General features: G+C 36.3%; 1 protein-coding gene across 3 annotated transcripts in view; it reads right to left on the bottom strand.

Annotated features, from left to right (window-relative positions):
* Positions 1-17,222, bottom strand: part of SYT14 (synaptotagmin 14) — a gene marked incomplete at both ends in the record, with an annotated part of 55,234 nt that overhangs the window by 14,133 nt on the left and 23,879 nt on the right. For all 3 annotated transcript variants that reach the window (XM_084261371.1, XM_084261370.1, XM_084261369.1), the window contains 2 exons: positions 7,202-7,651; positions 9,554-9,822. In XM_084261371.1, the coding sequence (XP_084117497.1) occupies positions 7,202-7,651; positions 9,554-9,822 (719 nt within the window). The remainder of the gene's footprint in view (positions 1-7,201; positions 7,652-9,553; positions 9,823-17,222) is intronic.

Genomic DNA, 17,222 nt, shown 5'->3' with positions numbered 1-17,222 from the left:
TTCAGTAATCAGTGAGGATAACAATAGTTAACTAGTCAATCTATGGGCTAATATTTGATTGCCTAAGTATTCGAGCAGTTATTTTTTACTATGTGCAAACCCAATACATTACAGATATGTTTATAAAGCACCTGTCAGTTAAACTATCTGTGGTTACTGGTTTACCCAGCTCTAATTTAATCTGCTAGTGGTACCTCTCAATTTCTTCAGGTCATCTTTAAACTCATGATCTAAGGATCACCAGGTGTTTGCAGTTGGAAGGGACAGATTTACTGCAGTTCTTAGAGCTATCATACACACCATAAAGAAGGGCAGGAGGTGGAGATAAGCTAGATTCTCCTGGGGCCAGCTGACAGCTGATTAAGCCCAACAGGAAGACAGGAAATGTGAAAGATGCAGCTCAAGGTCAGACAGTATGAGGGACAAGCCTGATGAGAAGCTAACACATTAGGACTAGAAAGATCCCTTGTGAAAGGTACCCTATGAACAGAGGTATTTATCTGATAACAAATATGTGCTGCTGGAATATACAAAAGCAGCAATTACCTGGAGAGCCTCAAGTCCGAAGTGAAAAACATTAACGAAGAACACTTAACATCATACTGCAAAGCCTGGGAGATGAAAGAATCACCCAGTAAAACTTGAATTTCAAAATTCCGCAGATAACATTTGCAGACAAGGTAACTTCATCTGTGTGTGAAACACCTCTGATCAGGGTTTTGCCCAACGGAAATAAATTGGAGGAACACAGTGCACATGCTTTTGCTGAAGGGTGCTAAAACCTGCAAACAGGAACTGTTTCTGTGGTCTTCCTTTTACTGATTTCCTTGAAAGACAGTAACAAAAGTGAGAAGATGTTTGTTTGTACCCATACATGCAAACAAGAAAGTCCAAATTATAAGAAAATAAGAGTTGGGAACCTTAGTAGCTAGGGGAAACAAATATCACTTGGATTCGCATAAGGAACAGATCTCTACTGAAAGAGTTGCTTGAGGAAGATTAAAGCAGCAGCTTGCAGTCGTCAAAAGTGGCAATTTCATGCTAGTGACAACCTTGATAATCTTTACTTGTAACTCCTACAAAGCCACTTCTAGGAAATTTACAGTATGTTTTTACAGTATGATTATTTTCCTTACTGCTCTTTGAAATTGCAATCCAGGTTGGGAGATCATATTTATGCCACAGAGAATGATAGTCTGAGAATCTCACAGATATCTGATGAAATTCCTATTTTTTTAGCTTTGTGTATTGATGAGCTTTCTCCCCACCCCCCCTTTTTATTTGTTAAAGATGATCAAAACTAGACATACAATTCAACAATATGTTTGTCACTGACAGGCTGGCTCTCTAAGGAAATAAGAGTATTGCTCAGGAGGATTACTTTGATTTAATCTAAAACAATCATTCACAACCTGTCATTTGACTTGGGGCATGTCAGAATAACAAACTCAGAATCGCTGTGTTCAGGAAAGCTACCTGAACAGATCTTGGACTTGACTGTCAATGAACAAATAGCAACAATATGGCCCAGGACTATAATCATATAAGACAGAGCATCCTAATGACAGAGATCCTTCCCTTGATCACAGTGGAGATAGAGAATAACAAATTATTAAGAGCTGAAGTACTGAATTTAGTTACAGAGTGAAAAACAACTTGCAAGGACTTTTGTCTCTTACTCTGAATTCATTCAAATAACTGGACATGAATTTCTGTATATGTTGAGGAAACATTTCTGGATTGGTCACTCAAGAGGCTTGTTCCATCTGTGACAGAAATAACTGTATCATCCTCCACAACAGTAATAGTTATCAAAAACAAGCAGCACGTGTTGGAACTGGTCAACCATTTTGCTCCCAAGATGACAGAACAGCTGCAGTAACCCACGAAAAGTTGTGATTGTAAAAAACATAAAATTTTTTTTTTTTAAATCTTGAAAACTATCTAAAAGCCTTCTACAAAGTATCAAGGTTACTCTACACAGGCCTGAAACAGCCTTACAGTCTCAATCCTAATCCAGTGCTTCTTGGATGAACAGATTATTTGTGTGCCAAAACTGCCCATGACAACAAAAACCACAGGAGTAAACAGCACTGATTTGGAAAGCCAATTATTTTTTAGCTGTGATGACTGAAGTTGTCTTGTGGGAGGTTCTTATCTGGTCAGATTTCAAGTTTTTGAAACTTGCATCTGTCAGAACAGCGCAGACGTACTGTTTTTGAGCACAATAGCCAGTTGTCTTCAGGTTCTCTCTGTTTCCTCATATCCTGAAGACCTGATAAGAGGATGCCATAGATTAGCACTTATCTTCTCTGCACTGGAATAGGCTGCCCAGGGAGGTGGTGGAGTCTCCATCTCTGGAGATATTCAAGACCCGTCTGGATGCCTATCTGTGCAATATGAGCTGGGGAGCTGCTATGGCAGGGGGATTGGACCCAATGATCTCTCGAGGTGCCTTCCAAGTCCTGTGATTCTGTGATTCTCAGCCTCCAGGAGCAGTGCTTGAGGAACACCAAAGGCACAAAAACTAAGGCAGCCATGACACTGAGACGACAACAGCAGATACTGCCAAAAAATGTTGCAGTCAGACAAAAAAGTCAGGGTGTCCTCTTCATTTGCCAAATACTGTTGGGTTCTTCTGCAGCCTCAGTAACACGATCATCACTTTCCAATCATCTAATAGTTTTCTTCAAAGAAATTGCAAGAGTCACCTTTCTTTTTGTGTCAGAGGATTAATTCTGATCTTCCATGTTTTACATCACTAACTCAAATGAATTCAGCAACTATTCCTGAGGTAAGAATGTGCTTGTGTTTAAAGATAATTGGCCCTTACTTTGATGGATGTAATTTTGTAGAAGTTAAAACAAAAGCATTTGTTTACCATCACATAGGACAAGATCGTTTTAGGTAGAATTCTGGTTAAGTAAAACACTATGAAGAAAATCTTTGGAGTCTCTTTTTTTCCTAAACAAGTCTTAGTAATTTGTTAGCTGTGATAATCTATTTGGTAGCTACTGTTTAGTAAAGGTATGTTTGTACGTAGAATTCCAAATACGATTCTGAAAAGATTGTGCCCTAAGAACAGAGTAGTAAAGTTGCCAATACCTCTAAAATATTAGGATTTTCACCAAACCTGACAGCTCAACTCTACAAGAGCCAAGAATTTCCAAGAAAGAAATGCCACTCAAAGCTTTTCTTTTTTTGAGAAGTTTATAAACTGATAAACATCCATTAGAAAGAATGCCTAAGATCTGCCACACAAAGAACAACATGGAACAAAAGTCTTAAGCACAATGCATAAACCAGTATGAACCAGATGATTAACCATCATCCTCAAAGTGGAGAGGGTGCACACATATGTGTGCAGAAGTATGCATTTTTATGCATCATATGCACTAATGCCTTCACTTAAACCCCCCTGTAATTAAAGTAATTCTCAGACACTCTGGATATTTATAGTAAAAATGCACAAAATAATCCTGTAAGCACATATGATTTCCTAGACCAACCATTCTTTGTTATGGGGATCACATCTGGGAGTTCAGCATTAGAAATGGAGAATGTTATAGCAAGAAAGAAAGAAGAAATTTAGTTCTCCATAGCAAACATCTTATTGACAGTACATAATGAATGATTCCTAGATTTCCTTAGCAGGAAGAGGTATCTTTCTATTGTCCAATTGTGCTACCAAAATCAGTCAAAAAATATAAACCAGTATTTTTATGTTGGTCTACACCAAAAAAGCAATCTATGAAATGGCAAAGAGGATTACACTTAGGGTTTTTTTTATCTTTTCTAAAGATATTTCACTCAAACTGCTTATATATTTTTATAATCGCATCATACTGGAGGCTGTTGTTCACTGACAGGAAAATTTCTTTCTTTTTCTTACCCAAAGAGCAACTAAAAACAGGTCCATGGGGATTTCCTGAAGAAAAATAAACAACATCTCAATGGATTCTAAACTCCAAGGCAGGTGAACCAAAAATTGCCCACATCATAGACTAAAAGGAAAACTAAATGGATCAAAGGTCTTCCTAAGACCTACTCAGACAAATCACAATGTGCAGCCCTGCTATTAAATGCTGATGCAATGGCCACTTTCTATTAGACCTGAAAGGGACAGTCTCAGATCACAATGACAACTGCACTCTGGCTAGTCCATATTGGTTGTGTAGCTTCTTCCTCACTCATACACTCAACTAGCAAGGAAGGGTGTGATAAGTAAGTGGGATGAGGATATTGTGTGAGAAGGAATTCCCTGCTATGTGGGAGAACCACAGCAACACAGGACTGTTAAAAGACAAATGGCAACATGACTGTGGGTAATAGCTACTGATGCAAGACATGATATGCAGTGTAGGAAGGTGAGGAAAAGGGTGAAATCTTGGGTGAGGAATCACTAAAGATATCTGTGAATGTATTTGTCAATTTGAAGCCACATGTGGCTTTCAAACCTATTTAAAGAACTTACTACCAAGCACACCACTATGTTTCAAAGGCACTGAACTTGTTGGTCTACCTTTAACCAGATTGATTTGTGAATAGCTTTAAGGTATAACTGAAAAAATACAGAACTTCACTGTTCTCACACAATCAGAAGGCAGATGAGTAGCTAACAAAATACATTAATATCAGGCACAGACAGAAGGAAATAAAAATGTTGCTGCAGAAGAGATTAGCATAGCTGTTTCAATGGATTAGGAAGTTTCAGTGACAGAAGGTATATTTAAGATATAAAATCCATATAATGAGAAGCAGTAGGAAAAAAAATAGGGCAACTGTCAATGCGTCCAAGAAGTATCTTTGTAAAAAAGCTGTCAAATAGAAACACTTCACAGCAACGAAACACCCTAGAACTGAACAAGGCAAATTTAATTCAGAATTTACTATATACCTCATCATGGATTTTATAATTACAAACACCCTGAACAGCTGGATCTCTCCAAATTGAAACACTTACCTTCTCCTGTTAAATAATTCCTGCCTGGCATTTATGATTAGTTGGACATAAAGATTGTTGTGGGTTTATTCTAGCAAAAGGACAGTTGAGAAGGAATACGACCAATGAGTATAAATAGACCCACAGGCAAGTACCCAAGAAGGGCAAGAACTAATTAAGCGCTATTGCTGGCAGAGGAATAAATGGTTATAAATTGGTCATGAAGAAATTCAGAGTGGAAACAAAGCAACCTGATTTTTCAGATGAAATTCACAAGTTTCTGATCAGGATTGACCCAGTTGTCTGCAATAACAAAGGCTTGACCTCAAGAGACACAAGAATGCCAACCCCCTCCAGTCATACATCCTAAAAACACAATAAATTTTATCACAGTTTCAAAACAGCTGTATGTTAAACCCTGTAATAGATCTACTCTAGGAAAACAAATGGTACATAGCCTATAAACAGTAACAGGAAAATATTAATCAACTCAGATGTGAATGAATTTCCAATGGTTTAAACCTTGATTTGCGTAGTTCCAAAAAATCATGGATACTCATTCAAGCTATCAAGACTATGAAGATTCCTTTCCAGCAACACTTAGGGCTAAGACAGATCTGCCTACACCCCATTACAGCCACATACTTTGGAAAATAGGTTCACTTCCTATCAATATACCTCATTCTTTTTTCCTCCTCCACAAAAATAAGGAAGAGAGTAAAATCCAGATGTGGCATGTCTTACCATCACAGAAAAAAATAATCATCTTACTATTTTTGATGCCTTCTGGAATTTATCTTTACTCCCTGTGCCACAAAAGCTCAAAAAATAACACAGATCAACAACCAGGGCACGTATGGGATATACCGATCAATCAAAAGCCTGGTCCATTCACTAGCCTCTTTACCAACTGGTAAATTTTAAAGCAGAACCTAGCAAAACTACACATAAATTTTGCAAGCATATAGAAATTTCAATGCTTTTTGTCATGAGGTGCTTTTTTCCAGGCTGTAAAACTAGTAAATTCCGCATTAGGAAAGACCACACTAGGTTAAGTGAACACTTCATCCTTGGAATACACTGATTTGTACTTCTTAAGCTGATCTCTTCTCAGTTGATCCTCCACCATATTCAAGTTTTAGTCTCAGCTTTTACTAATTCTAATAAATATATTTTTAGTCATTAAATACAGTGGCACCTTATTTCAAGTGTCTTATGTAATACTCATGTTCAACAGAAATGCCTTTTCAACCCATACAAACTTATTTGAAAACACAGATCAGATTAAACTGTTTCACATAAAAAACACATTTTCCTTTCTTTCCCATCTCATTTTCTTTTTTCTGTTATTGACAGTTTAAAAAAAACCCACAAAACATATAAAATCTCCAAATAAAGATGCCCTTGCTAAATCACCTATTCTTTCCCCAAAATGTCCATTATTTAGCACATCTACAGCTCTTAAGCAATGAACACTCCTGGTATAGGAAGCCCTAACCACATCACCACAAACATCATCTTTCCGGACAAAAGCATACTTAAACACTTACAGAACAGAAGAGGGAGATACTGATCACTGCCCACACAGTGATGTCCCATGTCTTTTTAATAGTGATACCTAAGTCTACCCTTTCTTGCTGTTGCTTTGTGTTATTAAAAATATTTGAGAATTTTGGGGGACTGAAATTTTGTCACACAGGGTTTTTTTTTTTTCCAGCAAGCAAAAAAAGTAGTTCCACTTTCAGCCTGAACTACTTTTCACACTATTTTTTTCACTTCAGACTGAACCAGAAATCAATTATTTACAAGGTTCTAAGCTGAAGTTATTAAAAATGGCTTTGCGCTCTCAACATTTCTCTTTCCTATCTCTCTCTCTAAAGGAAAATACCTCTTGCAACCAAAATTTAATTGCAACAGATGGAGGGCACATGCTAGTATAGCTTTACTTTCCCCCCCCTTTTTTTTTTAATTCAAATGCTATGAGTAGCAGAACAAAGATTATACTCTTAAATATGTATATATGTATTTGCACATATACATATATTGACCACTATTTACCAACTAGAAATTTCTAAGTAATTAAAAGGAAAAACATGGGTAGTGCTTAGAGATGAAAAGTGAACTCTAAGGAAATTATAATTTTGCTTGTATGGTGCTATGAGTGTGGATGTGATGACTCTATAAATATACATACTATCCTTAGAAGATTCAGGACACTGTATTCCATTGCATTCTTATTCTGCCTCATTTAATACTCACAGACAGACTGTAAGAAGGTTCCAGTATCACTGGCACTGACATCTTCCCTTGAAGATTCAATTTTGTTAAGTAAAAAATCTTTTCTCCCACAATCCTCTCTTTTTTCATGCGACGTACGCTGTACAGTCTGAAGCGAACTGCATAATTCCCAATCATCTCAGACTCAACGTGATTAAATTTGAACGTCTCTGTGAAGACAGGGCATGGTCCCCGCTGGATGCTGGTTTTTGCTCTCTGCTTCTTTATAGGGAGGAGAACTAGGTGTACTTGCCACGAGCTTCCACCTGTCCTGCTGTATGTGGGAATGTCTGTGACAGCTGTCACTGTCACCAAAAGCTTCTGTTCCTGTGAGTCATAGTCAAAAGTCACATCCAGTGTGCCATATTTAGCTACTGGCTCAGGATCAAAAGGTTTAGGAAGCTGTGAAGATGATCCTCGAGCTGACATATCCTGAAGAAGAAAAAGCAGGTTTTATTTATTTATTTATTGAATTCTATTATTAAATCTACTGTGCTTTCTCTAAGCAATATGAGGTGACTCTGATCTTTTTGTTCATTTCACAAACAAGGTAATTAAACACTGACAAGCCTGAGGAGATGGCTGACTAGCAGCCAAGAAGCAATCAAAAGAATTTACCTGGCCAATACTGCCAAAAGCCAGGAACCAATGAGACAGAGCTCAGATTAGACTGTATTTATGATTTCTTCTTCCATGCCCCATGTGTTGAAATCTATACACATTTGTTACAAGATATAGCTACGCTTACTTCAGTGCAAGTAAATGCATACATTTAAGTGAAGCTATTATAGTGCTCTAAGAGCTGGCTAGGGACTAAGAGCACAGTATGACACCAGCAAAGAATACAGGAATTACAACACCTACTTGCATGTGCAGCTCTTGCAGTCCACAAGCGTTTCATAAATGTGCCAAAAAATATCATGGCTTTATTAACCTAATTTTAACTAGAACTGTGGAGAATGTGTGTATTTAGAACATGCTGTATGAACTTTCTGTAAACAGCATCAATCCTAAAACTATAAACTTGATTTTAAAATTGCTTATTGCTTGTGCTCATTCAAATTTTGAACAAAATAATGATCCTCTCCATCTTTAAAACAGTTTGATAGCGATATTGAAATAAAAAATATTTACCAGTAAAGGTCAACCTAATATTTGTATATGAAGTTATTCCAAGTAGGTAAGACAAATCTATTTTGTGTGCATTTTCACATTATCAAAGACATGCTTTGCATGTAAACGAACAGGTGCCACAATAAAACCTTTTGGATTAAACAATGTTGTGTTTTTATTTTAAACTGGTTGCTATATAGCTATGGGAATTCGTTCCTCTGAAAGCTTCATACTAGAGGTTGCTGAATGGCTATAAAAAAAGCTGGCAGTATTCTCACTTCTCGGGTACACTTACATTAATAACTGCTGTGACACAAAGCGGGAAGAACTAGGATTAGATTTGCTGCAATCTGTTACGGTTTCAGGACCATATGTACACACTACGCCTTTACTAGCAATGAAGTTCATACAGATTGTGGTCCTAGCTCATCAGCAGGCACGTGCAGCCAGCCAGCTACTGGAGAACCTTGCATTCACATAGCAGGTGGGCCTTTCAGATGTTGCACCAACACCCCAGGTACGCAACATCAACGTGCCAAGAGGTCTGCTGAAACAGAAACAGCTGTTGGCACATCAGGAGCCCTCCCTAATATGCACTTCCAAACTTCAGGTAGAAACAAAAGACAAATCTGTAACAGAAAGAGCCCCTTCTGTACACTACATCACTAATGTAGACTTAAGCACAGATGTCAGTGTAGTAACTGGTTGTAAAGACATTTCAAGGACATGCATATCAAAAAATATTATTTCTTCACAATAAAAAAATAAGTATCGTAACAGTTTAGAGCAGATGAAAAGGAAAAATAAAATGGAACAAATCTTTGAAGTACTGTCAACATTTTAAAAACATTCCTTGTAATAAAATTTTTTATAAGAGAAATTCTCCATTACAGGCTGTTTGATTGAAAAGGATTAGCAGATATTTTTTATTCTTTTTTACTTGAGTTGTTTGGAAATTTATGAGGAAGAAAACCAATTTTGACTATGGGTCCTTACAGTGTCATGATACTCACTCTTACTTGGAGCTAGTTTGAACATTAAGGTAACTACAAAGAACAATGTGAAATTCTATTGTAATATTTTCTGACAAACTAACTGTTGGGGGTTTTTTTAATTAATGACCTGCAATATTAGTGTTTATATATATTACACGGATCTTTAGGGGGAAAAAAAATATCTCTTAAAAAGTTGCACTCAGAAGACCCAACTGTTTTTATTTACCTCTGGACTAAGAACAGCTGTGCTGTCACTTGGTACATCCTCTTCATATCCTTTATTATGAAAGCTTTCTATTTCGTGTCCCGTGCTCCCCTCACTTGGGCACTTGTAGGAGCATCTTGGACTGTTGCTGCACTGGGAAAATTCACATTTACTGTCTCCGACTTCAGAAGGCGTACATGAAAGATGAGGAGAACCACTATCATCCTGGTATGGAGGTGGCTGCAGTTCATCTAGCGGAGGTGTTCTTCTCATCCTCTGAATGCAGTTTGCTGAGAATAAGTGAAAATTCTATACTTACTTTCTGATTGTTTACTCTTAACAGTTCTGTGGAAAATGGTAAGTCCAAAAACCTGGACAGAGTATTTAAAAATCTGTAAATGTGAAATAACAAATTCTACTTAAAAAAAAAAAAGCATGTTTAGAAATGGGAACAGATGATCTCTCAGGTGAAAGAGGTGTGGGAAAAAGTAGTAAATATATAGTCACAATGGACTGTGTAAACCATATATAAATAAACAGCACAAATACAATGTGATAAAAATTCTAAGCTTTAATTTCAGGGATGCTTACCTTGCAAAAACCTTTGCATATCTTAAGTCAGATTCTGTGCAGGTGGAATGCAGACCAATTAAGGAAGCAAAATACACTCCCTAAAGCCATGATATCAAACTTCTGATTACCTCCCATGTTGTTGCTCACCCAGGGAGATACTAAATTAAACTCTGAAGCACAAGTGAACTCTGATCACTTGGGAATTTAACAAGAGAAGCAGTGTCTTAGATGCTTCATTACTTGTTAAGGACAGCTAAAGGGTACATACCAAGTGTCTACAAGTCAGACACTAGGTCCAGTCACTAAAGACAGAGGAAAAGGACCATGAATAATTCTTGTGCTTCGGATGAATACTTGATGTTGACCATCTTTGCTTCTCACACTGGCTAGCTAGCTAGAGATGAGCTTATACATCCCCTCAGAAAATAAACCCAGGATGTATGGCTACGGACACAGAAAGTTAATTCAAAATAATTACATTTCAGATTTGTAGTTCATATTTTACCATGCAGCATTACACATGAAGGTGGGAAACAACAGCAAGGCATGCAGTAGCTGAAATGAAAGGAATAGCAAGTATAGGTAAAACCTGTATGACATTTTGCTTACATCTTCTGTTGAGGTTTTAAAGAATTTTTTGGTATCTCTAACATGTAGAATTAACTTGAATTAACTTATACACAAAGATTTTAAAGCAACAATCCTTTTTGGTGTCAGACACACCACTTTCACTCACAGAAAAAGAACCCCTACCAAACAAAGAAGTTAATGAAAGAATTAACATTAGAACAATATATAATTTGATTTCACATTCTTCTAAGAAAGGAAATTACTTTTTCTACACAACAAAGGTGGTACATTTTAGTTTCATCAATGTTTTAAGTGCTTCAGAAGTAATTACCAGTTGTTCAACATATCACAAAACCAGAGCATGCATAAGAGTTACCCTTTACAGAACAAGGCTGAAAACACCATGATGTGGCTCTCTTGGGAAAACAGCCTTAGCAAAAGGCTCCCTTTAGTTCTCCTTTGCAAATCTGGATTGTATCTGCCTGTAGCACACAGGAATATTTCACAGCTTCTGGCATCTGACGCAAGCCCAAATCACTGTGGTTTCAGTGCACACTGTCCATGGGAAGCAAACCCTGAGACACTGGCTATAAGGGAGCCAATAAACAGATCCCCAAAGCTGGGTAACTGAAGGACAGGACAGCTCATTATGGAGCATATCTATTGCACAGATAAGCAGAAGCCTTAAGTTAACTGGGGAATGCAGGGCTTGCCTCTATTTCACTAGGCTCCTAATGGAACTCCTTTTACCTTTACCAAGGCAAACGAGTAGTCAGAACACTACAAAGCACACCTACTAAACAATAGCTCAGTCAGAAATCCTCTCTTCTTTGATAAACCCACCAGAGCCAGCCTACCCCTCAGAGTGACTCCAAGTTACTCTTATAGCACTTGTGCAAAAGATCTTCTGCTGTTTGTTTGCTCGGTGCCACTAACAGTTGAAACTCCAGTCCCACGGGGCTGGAAGGGAAAACAGAGTGGGCAAGGAACCCCTTACTTGAAACGCAGCCATCCGTCTAACAGATACACATAAAACCTTACACACTCATCAAGGTTAACTGGGGCAGTCAGAATCTTGAAACCATCATGCAAGAATAGTGAGAAAGCTTTATCTGCAAGACATGGAGAGAGCTAGGAAAGCACTTAAAAATAAAAAGATAAAAGATAACTTGTGCCTATGAAAGTAGATAGACTTAAATCCAGAATCTAAATTAATATTTTAATCATAATAATAGTGAATAATCTTTGACTCTCTACACCATGAAAACAGGACTTCCTTTTCATAATTGATATAATTAAATATTCTAGCAAATTCAGAGCAACAACATTTCTGCTCATTGTTGCTAAGAAGCAAATAGCCTTAAATGAGACAGTAACTACCATGTAGCTTAATTTCCTGCTTTTCACACATAGTGTAAGTCTTCAAGGACTTTTAAACTCCCAGCTTTTCCACAATCTAAAGAAATGAAAGCGTGGCCGGGTAACTATCAACACCATTATTGTCTTACATGAGTAAATAAATGACTGTGTGACTCACTTTTTTCACTTTGATGAACTCCATTATATGTCCCTATGGGAAAACTGCACAGGCTGTGTGACAGAAAAGGTACTTTTAATGTAGGTGGGGAAGAAGTAAAGAAAAGAAAATTCTTAATAACCGGCAGCGATTCAAAAAAAAAAAACCAAAACAAACCCTCAGAAAAAGCTGAAACATTGGGGCTGGTTTTAACTATTTCTGAAACAGCATATAAAGCCTTTAAAAAAATACTCAGGTTTAAAAATCAAAGGACATCACTGTCTAAACAGGCAAAACCTGGTTTTGAACAAACATTAAAAGATATAAAAGTTTCAAATTAATTTGTAAAGTGAAAACACCTCATTTTAAATTAATTTCCCCTCCCCACAGTAAATGACACAATAAAATGGCCATTTCATGTTATGGCGCTCTGATGTCATCAGTCATTCGAATGTCTTCAGGTAAACCCAATCTGCAGTATTTTCAAAGACAAATGATCTCAGACAAAAGTGAACACAGGAACACCAAATACCTGGTACCAGGTATTTTCCTTAAAAATTACACAGAAGTAAAACCTAAGTTCAATAACTAATCAGTCAGCAACACTTTGCACATATTTCAAAGTTTTAAATAAAGAACCCAAAACAAACCACTAATGCGTGCTGGCCAGTCACTGACTGCAATGGAGAAAAACATCTGGAGAGGAGGGCAAAGCATGTTCTGAAGTGTTACATACTTACATAGAGAACCACTGTCTATACCTTACCTCCTACCTTTCCTTTAAGCTGCAAATTTACACAGTTACACTTGTGGATACTTTACACTGTCACAAAACCAAATACCTTTCCAAAGACCTCTGAACTTGGCTCATAACACCTGCTAAATACTTACTCTTCACAAGCAAATGGGTACAGTTTAAATCTACAATCTATTGTTGCATTGTTTCTATGCAAGCTTCGCAGGAAGCTTTCTGCTTTCAAACAATATAGAAAGGAAATTTTGCCAAGCTGCTCAGTGAAATTAATCTATTAAATTACCATACCATTTTGGACTAGACAGGATGAAAAACAAGGCAACATATATCCCAAACCTGGAAGAAAGGAATAATCACAGAGAAATCAAATCAGGTTTAGCATGAGGTAACAATAGTAGTAAAGTTTAATAATAAAAAGCTCAACAGCTGAAGAAACCAGAACTATATGTGAAGCACTGGACAAACATGAGCAGATTAGCACTTTGCTGGTACACTCAGAAATTACAGCACCTAAACTGTCATTAGCACATTTAAGTCAGAAGGAAATAAATATCCTCTTTTAGGACAGTTTGTTAAATAATGAAGGTTAAACTTTTTTCAGAAGTCCCCATGCAGAGCACAATTGAAAGCCAAGGGGCAATGGTACATGTTCTCACCATCATCCTCAAGGGACTGCTGGTAAAACCTGACACAGGAATCATTGCCAAAATGAGACATGATTGGTAACTAGGAGAAAATACATCAACTTTTCAGTGACTTCTTTTTACATGTGGAATCATAGTTCAAAGGTCCACAAATTAAAAGAAATGCTTTTCCTTTAGTGTTTCAGTTACAATTTGAACTTCCTACTCCCAATGCTCCTTCTTTCTCCTCTCTAATCTGGTCCCTTAAGGACCATGCTAGGCTGTACATTTTACCACGAACCTGTTGGTGTTCCTTTACATGTCTACAATGTTTAGACTTTGCTATCTTAATTAGCTTTTCCCAAAAGTTGTCAGCAGCAGCATAAACTTTGCTTGCATATTTCTGGAGTAATTCCGAGAACATCCATCTCAACATATAAGAAAAGAAACTATCCGTGTGATTTTAATTCCCCTGTCTCATAAGCTGTAATTAATTACACTTTTGCAACTTGGGAGTTTTTCATATATATTATTACTTCTTTAAGTATTTTTACTATTGTGGGAGGTGGCATTACTGCAAAACCTTTTGGAATCCGGTTTCCGGTTCCTTTAAAAACGTAATCACTATATAAATTAATCATTTTTGCAAGCCATATTTCGTAATTATCAGAATTAACTTCATACTCAAACAGTACCTTTTCTTCCTCTAATATATCTCCACATACAGGATGCTTCGTAATTATTTATTTTTTTAATCTAACGTAAATTTCAAGTTTTCAGGCCTTCAAGGGGTTCTATGTAAATGTTAAGACAATTTAAATAAAACATAAAATGAAATACATGTTTAAAAATTAAAGAAACCTTTCTTATTCTGAATGATTAAATACCCTTAGAGGTTTCTGATATGTAGCACAGACAGTCCAAATGGAATTCTCATGTTTGAACTTTTCTACCATCCAAAAATATTACATTGACTGAATTACCCCACATTATGAGGAGTATAAAATATAAACATTAAATATTGAATGAAACCTCAGGGCTCTCCTTTCTTTAAAATGAAAAGCTTACAAGCATCTTTGTGAGGAGAAAAATATATTATTTCACAATAAAACAAATCATCTTGGCATTACTCTATTTCTTTTTCCAAAAGATTTATGACCTGAATCTTGCTTAATGAAAAAAGGGGGAATACAGGAGTGGAATGGGGTCATTATGGACAACAGAATAAAATATAATATTCTATCAGCTTTCTTTTTGCATTTGCCACGTTTAGACTTCTACTCACTTTTGAATTATCTTCTACATTAAGCAATTCAGCAGTAAACAAGAAAATAAATCGTATCTGGGTTTGGGTTGGTTTATTTTGGTAAAAAAAATTTTGGTATTTTGAAAAGTCTATACAACATGAGTTTAATCACAGACCTGTAGAAATCAAAAGAGCATTCCTGCCATTGGAATCTGATGTCATATGAAGTTCTTACCACTGCATTTTCCCACATTTTCTAAGGCTAATTCTGTGGGTCATTTACATAATAAAAATGTCCTTGTTTGTTGTTTGATACATCTAATCCAAAATTGTCAATATTGCCTTTATGTCCAGTCCTTAAAGGTTCAACTTTCTTCCTCAGGGAAGGAAGGTCTAAGACTGATTGAAGTTTCTAATACTTGCTAGTGACTCTTTTTCTTTTTTTGGTCTGTTTACATCATGAGCCTGCAGATCTGCAGTTTGGTTTTGTTTGCTCTTTTCTGCACTTAAAAGAGCACTTCTGATTTATAAGAATTTATCATTCTGTTTCACAGAGCAACACAGAAGAGTGCTGCACTGGTGAAAAATTCCAAGCTTTCTCTTTCCAAAATTAACCCAAATTAGAACATTTAAACTACAAATACATTATTAAACCATTATAATGAACTAACTGTCAAAGACATTCTTTTGTTTCCTTCCCAAATATTTTGGTTGCCTTTCAATGAAAATTATACATTAGTATCTCTTGAATTAATTTTCTTTCAATTTAAGTATCATTTTCTGATTCTTTATACAGTATTTCTATTAATTAAAATAGAAGGAGTCCTGCTACCTGGCTCTGTATTTTCAATTTCCAGCAGTCCAAAACACATCTAAATATTACTATTGGTTCAATATTTTAATCTCCTACTAATGCAAGTATCAATAATTCAAGCCTTCCAAAACTTTCTTTTCAATTTTAAAAGGACATTTCAGAAACTCTTCCTTTTCTGAGACTACATCCAGTTCTAAAGCTTTTTGGAAGTAATGATCTTTAAGAAGTGAAACCGTATAACTTCTTTCTTTCTTTTCTATACTTGTAAAGTTACAAAGCTAGGTAAAGCATTTTTAACTAAGTATGATCATTCAACTTCTTAGGTAGAAAAAGCTTCTTTTTCAGTTCCTTTTAGATACTGGTTTCACTTTTACTGTTTTTATAAGAAGCCAACTTTCCTTTACACTACTTTTTAAATCAGTGTGTTGGCTAACTTCATAAATGAGCAGGTATTCCTTTGCACCTCTCTTTGCTGTTCATTTTCCAATTTATAAAAATTGCTATAAACGTACCACTTCCAAATAGATAAGTAGTTAAATAAATTCATAGAATCTTCCTCTCCCCTCAAACCTCTCTTTCTACATACTCTAGAAGTCCTGCTTGCTCAAAGTGACTGACAACCAGCTCTGGAATTTTAAGAGCATCTTGGTGACAAGCATCACCTCTGATCATTCACCCAAATTCAGCTCTCACCAGCATTTATCTGCTTCACAGAAATTCAAAGCTTAACAGTTAAAAGCTTTATAAACTCCACCCACTGTAAATCAGAGATTCACAATCTCTGTTTCTGACCAGTCTGTGCACACTGCATCTCCTCACACCTCTGGACCACGGCAGCTGGATGTGGGCTTAGAAAATATTTTCCTGTCATTGCTATACTTTGAGCACAATTTCCATTTTAAATTATAGTTGAAATTCCAGTCCAGTTTAATACCACTAAGGCTGCAGTATTAAGCACAGGAGTTGGGCAGAGCACAATAAAGTGCTGAAAAGGTGAAAGAGATCCCATAGAAGTCCAAGATAAATTCCCAGTAAAGTATTGCAACACAGAGCTAATATTCCTGTAATTGTGTTCTCATTCTAGCTGATCTCAAATGAGGAAAGAGCATGATTAGAAAGCAAGATTATTGTTACATGTATCATTTTCTTGAGCAGTTTAATATTTTTGCAGCTCACTTCAAGCATGTTCATTGTTTGAGAAAAAAAATTACAAAGTTTTAAGTGATGCAGAAACCTCCTCTAAGATCTCAGGAATTATTCACTTGATATAAACAAGATCCATTCAGCAATATATACACCATAGTTAAATGTGTTCCTAAATTATCCAAATTCCATCACTCCTTTTTCCATGCTCATGCTTTAAATATGATACAAATAATTCCTTTAGTAAGAACTCCTTATGCAATTTAAAATGCAACAACTTAGTAATTTCTTAAAAGCAGCTTCACTGTGATACCACTTGGTAGCTGCATTTTGTAATTTTACTTTTTTTTTTTTTAAGAAAAGTTCTCTATTATTTTAGATGTCTTATTAGCCCAACTGCTGAAAATGAACAAGGAATGATATTTTCAATCAAGAACTGCTTCCAGAATAG

The sequence above is a fragment of the Gallinula chloropus genome, assembly GCF_964237585.1.
Source record: "Gallinula chloropus genome assembly, chromosome: 3".
NCBI classification, from domain to species: domain Eukaryota; kingdom Metazoa; phylum Chordata; class Aves; order Gruiformes; family Rallidae; genus Gallinula; species Gallinula chloropus.
This window is presented reverse-complemented; position numbering and strand designations above follow the sequence as displayed.